The 3,107-nt window shown below is 51.2% G+C and overlaps 1 protein-coding gene across 1 annotated transcript in view; it reads left to right on the forward strand.

Annotated features, from left to right (window-relative positions):
* Window positions 1-3,079, forward strand: part of IGDCC3 (immunoglobulin superfamily, DCC subclass, member 3) — a gene marked incomplete at both ends in the record, with an annotated part of 86,449 nt that extends 83,370 nt beyond the window's left edge. Inside the window, 5 exons of the mRNA XM_010011204.1 lie at window positions 264-452; window positions 1,009-1,113; window positions 2,081-2,219; window positions 2,677-2,884; window positions 2,993-3,079. Coding sequence (XP_010009506.1) covers window positions 264-452; window positions 1,009-1,113; window positions 2,081-2,219; window positions 2,677-2,884; window positions 2,993-3,079 — 728 coding nt within the window. The remainder of the gene's footprint in view (window positions 1-263; window positions 453-1,008; window positions 1,114-2,080; window positions 2,220-2,676; window positions 2,885-2,992) is intronic.
* Between the last annotated feature and the right edge of the window lie 28 nt (window positions 3,080-3,107).

The raw sequence follows: 3,107 nt of genomic DNA on the forward strand, positions 1-3,107 counted from the left end.
AGGGCTGAGCATCAGATTGCAACCAGAGTGTAAAAGTAGCCTCTCTGCTTGCTGAACTGAGCAGAGGAAACCCTTGGAAACTCATACAGCTCCCTGAAGAAGTTCAAAGCTGTTAAACCAGGATCTGGTCTGATCTGATTTTTCTCAGTCTCACGTAGCACATTCCTTGGTGCACTGACCGCGGGGAAAGGTTGCTGGGGAATTTCTCACCATGCAGACTGAAAAAGCACATGCAACCCACTGTCTTTCTCTCTCTGTTTCAGTCCCAGCCATGCCATCCCTCTTTATTAAAGTCATTAACAGCACAGCCATCCAGGCGATGTGGGAGCCCTCCATCAAGCTGGGCCAGCATGAAGGCTTCAAGCTGTATTACCGCAAGGTCCACCTCTCCCAGTACACAGGTCCAGTGCTACTGCCCAGCAATGTAACAGCATACAACATTACCCACCTGGGTGAGTACAGTGACAGCTTGATCCAGGTCCCCTTCCGAGCCCGGGATTAGCAGACAGAGCTTGGATGTGTTGTGCTGCCACTAAATGAGAGTTGCTGCAGCTCTCTCCCAGGGTTTTGGGGTGCTTTCCCAGTAACAGGGAAGTTTGCAGCCCCTTAGAATCATAGAATGGTTTGGGTTGGAAGGGACCTTAACGCTTATCCAGTTCCCACCCCCTGCCACGGGCAGGGACACCTTCCACTAGACCAGGCTGCTCCAGGCCCCTGTGTCCCATGGCCTTGAACACTGCCAGGGATGGGGCAGCCACAGCTTCTCTGGGCACCCCGTGCCAGTGCCTCAGCACCCTCATAATAATAACTCTCCATCTCCCCTCTGTCACTTTAAAGCCATTCCCTCTTGTCATGTCACTACATGCTCTTGGGAAAAAGTCCCTCTCCAGATTTCTTGTAGGTCCCTGTAGGTATTTGACAGGATGTCGTTTCCTAGAGAAACATCACATGGGGAGATAACACCAATGATTACATCTGAAATGCTCTTCTTGTATTTCTTTTGAACAGATGCCTCAGTGGTGTATGAAGTCAAGCTCCTTGCCTATAACCAGCACGGGGATGGAAATTCAACTGTTCGCTTTGTGTCCTTGAGGGAAACTGTGGAGAGGACAGGTGAGACGGTACATCTTGGCCACTCTTTATTTTCAACATCACAAATAATGATGAAGTAAAACTCTGCAGGGCTGGGACCACCTGGTGCTGGTTGAGGTGGCTTCTCTGCCCCGTAGTCTCCACCATCACAGTTGGTTCAACCTTATGACTTTTTTACTAAGGGTGAGGAGACCAAATGAACCTGTAATTGCCAATTTTGGCCCCTAAGCTCGAGGTGAGGCCGTGAACATGAATAAACCTCCATGGATAAGCTAAGAGCTGCCACCCTTGGGTGAGACGTAGTGCGCAGAGCATCTCTGTTCTCTTGGAGCTCTCCTGGATATTTTAACCTTCCCTGGCACCAGAAAGAGAGGACACATGGCTTTGGAAAGGAGAAGGGTTGCAGAGCATGAACAGTGCATTATGTGCCAGAAAAGGGGAAATCTCCAGAGGGAATCTCTAACTGATCACACCTTTCATATTCATCTATGTGTAAAAAACATCCTGCTGCTCTTGGAAGCCTTTTAAGCCTTCCAGTGGGAATATCTTCAAGAGACAGTTATTACTCCTCTGTCTGTGTTGGAGTAAATACTAATTTTGTTGGGATCTGTCTACTTGGTGCTTTCCACCAGTATCAGCCTGCTCTGGTGTGGTGGCAGCCTCCCACCTCAGACACAGAGGTTTGCAAAAATTAACATCAGTCTTTTTTGTTCATTAGTGGTATCTAATAACAGCAGCCTGGGTAATGGGCTGCCTCTCTATGGACTTTCCAGTCCTATGCTTCTTGTGACTGCCTTCTTGGGGTGCCAGGAGCAAGGGAGCTGCTTTGGGAGGCGGTGCCCCCCCAGATCCCCTTCCTGCTCTCCTCTTCCCCATACATGTCTCTCAGCACTGCTCAGGCTTCAACTTTTTACCTGGGCTCTCCAAAAGCTGGAGGAGCAATAGGAGAATAGCACCACTGACCCTCTCTCCCTCTTTCTTCTGGCAGTGCTGAATCCCCCGTGTGACTGCATGAAGGATGAGCAGAACAATAAAACCTCCACAACCGGCATCATCATTGGGATCCACATCGGTGTCACGTGCATCATATTCTGCATCCTCTTCCTCATGTTTGGGTACAGAGGAAGGTAGGGGCTGCTCATGCCACTGCTCACGAGGGGTGATGGTCCTTAGTGCCATGTGGGTATCCCCACAAGGGTCTCGCATCCCGGATGTGATGATGGACTGTTTCCCACGCTCAGTTTTAGGATGCGCATCCTGGCTCCCGTGAATGCTGGGTGCTGCTTGCTTCTGCCTCCCTCCCAGACACAGACACCCAATGGGCTTCTCCATATACACCACATCAGCTCTGGTCCCCATCAAGGGATCTCACGCTTCCCAGGAGTGTCACTGTTTCTGCTCTGCCAAGCTTTGACCTTCCCTGTAAAGCAGAAGCATTTTAATGGCAGAGACGTGACTTTATAGAAGGGATTTAAGGAGTGAAGGGGCATAGCACAGGGATAAGGCAGACTCAGGCTTGGGGGAAGGAAGTGAAGGGTGGCGCTGACTTTGCTCACCCTCAGGCTCCATCTTTTTACTTTTCAGGCTGCTGATGTGCAAAAACGTGCAGGAGCAGCTGACAACACCACAGATCCCCAGGAGCCAGCGGAGCGCCACGGGCCTTGTCCTGAACGGGGCCACTCGCAGGGACAGGGATGACCGGGACTTGAACGGAAAGCAGCTGGATATGAATGAGCTGGAGAGGTTATTCCCAGCATCCCCATCCCAGGAGCAGCAGGATAAGGGAATAACGGTAAGTCCAGTTGGATGGGAGCACCCCTGGGAAATGCAGACACAGCTGCATGTCTGAGAGCATTGGTGACCTGCCACCATCATTGCACTGTCCCTTCTCTTTCTCCAGTCGGCTCCACCAGCCCCCCATGATGAAACTCAGATAACCACACTCCCTCTGGATGAGTTCAGCATCATTGAGGAGCAGCCAGACCCCGTGGGCAATCCTGCTGCTCCAGCTCCCG

Source organism: Nestor notabilis, unplaced genomic scaffold, assembly GCF_000696875.1.
Source record: "Nestor notabilis isolate BGI_N333 unplaced genomic scaffold, ASM69687v1 scaffold9483, whole genome shotgun sequence".
Taxonomy (NCBI): Eukaryota; Metazoa; Chordata; class Aves; order Psittaciformes; family Psittacidae; genus Nestor; species Nestor notabilis.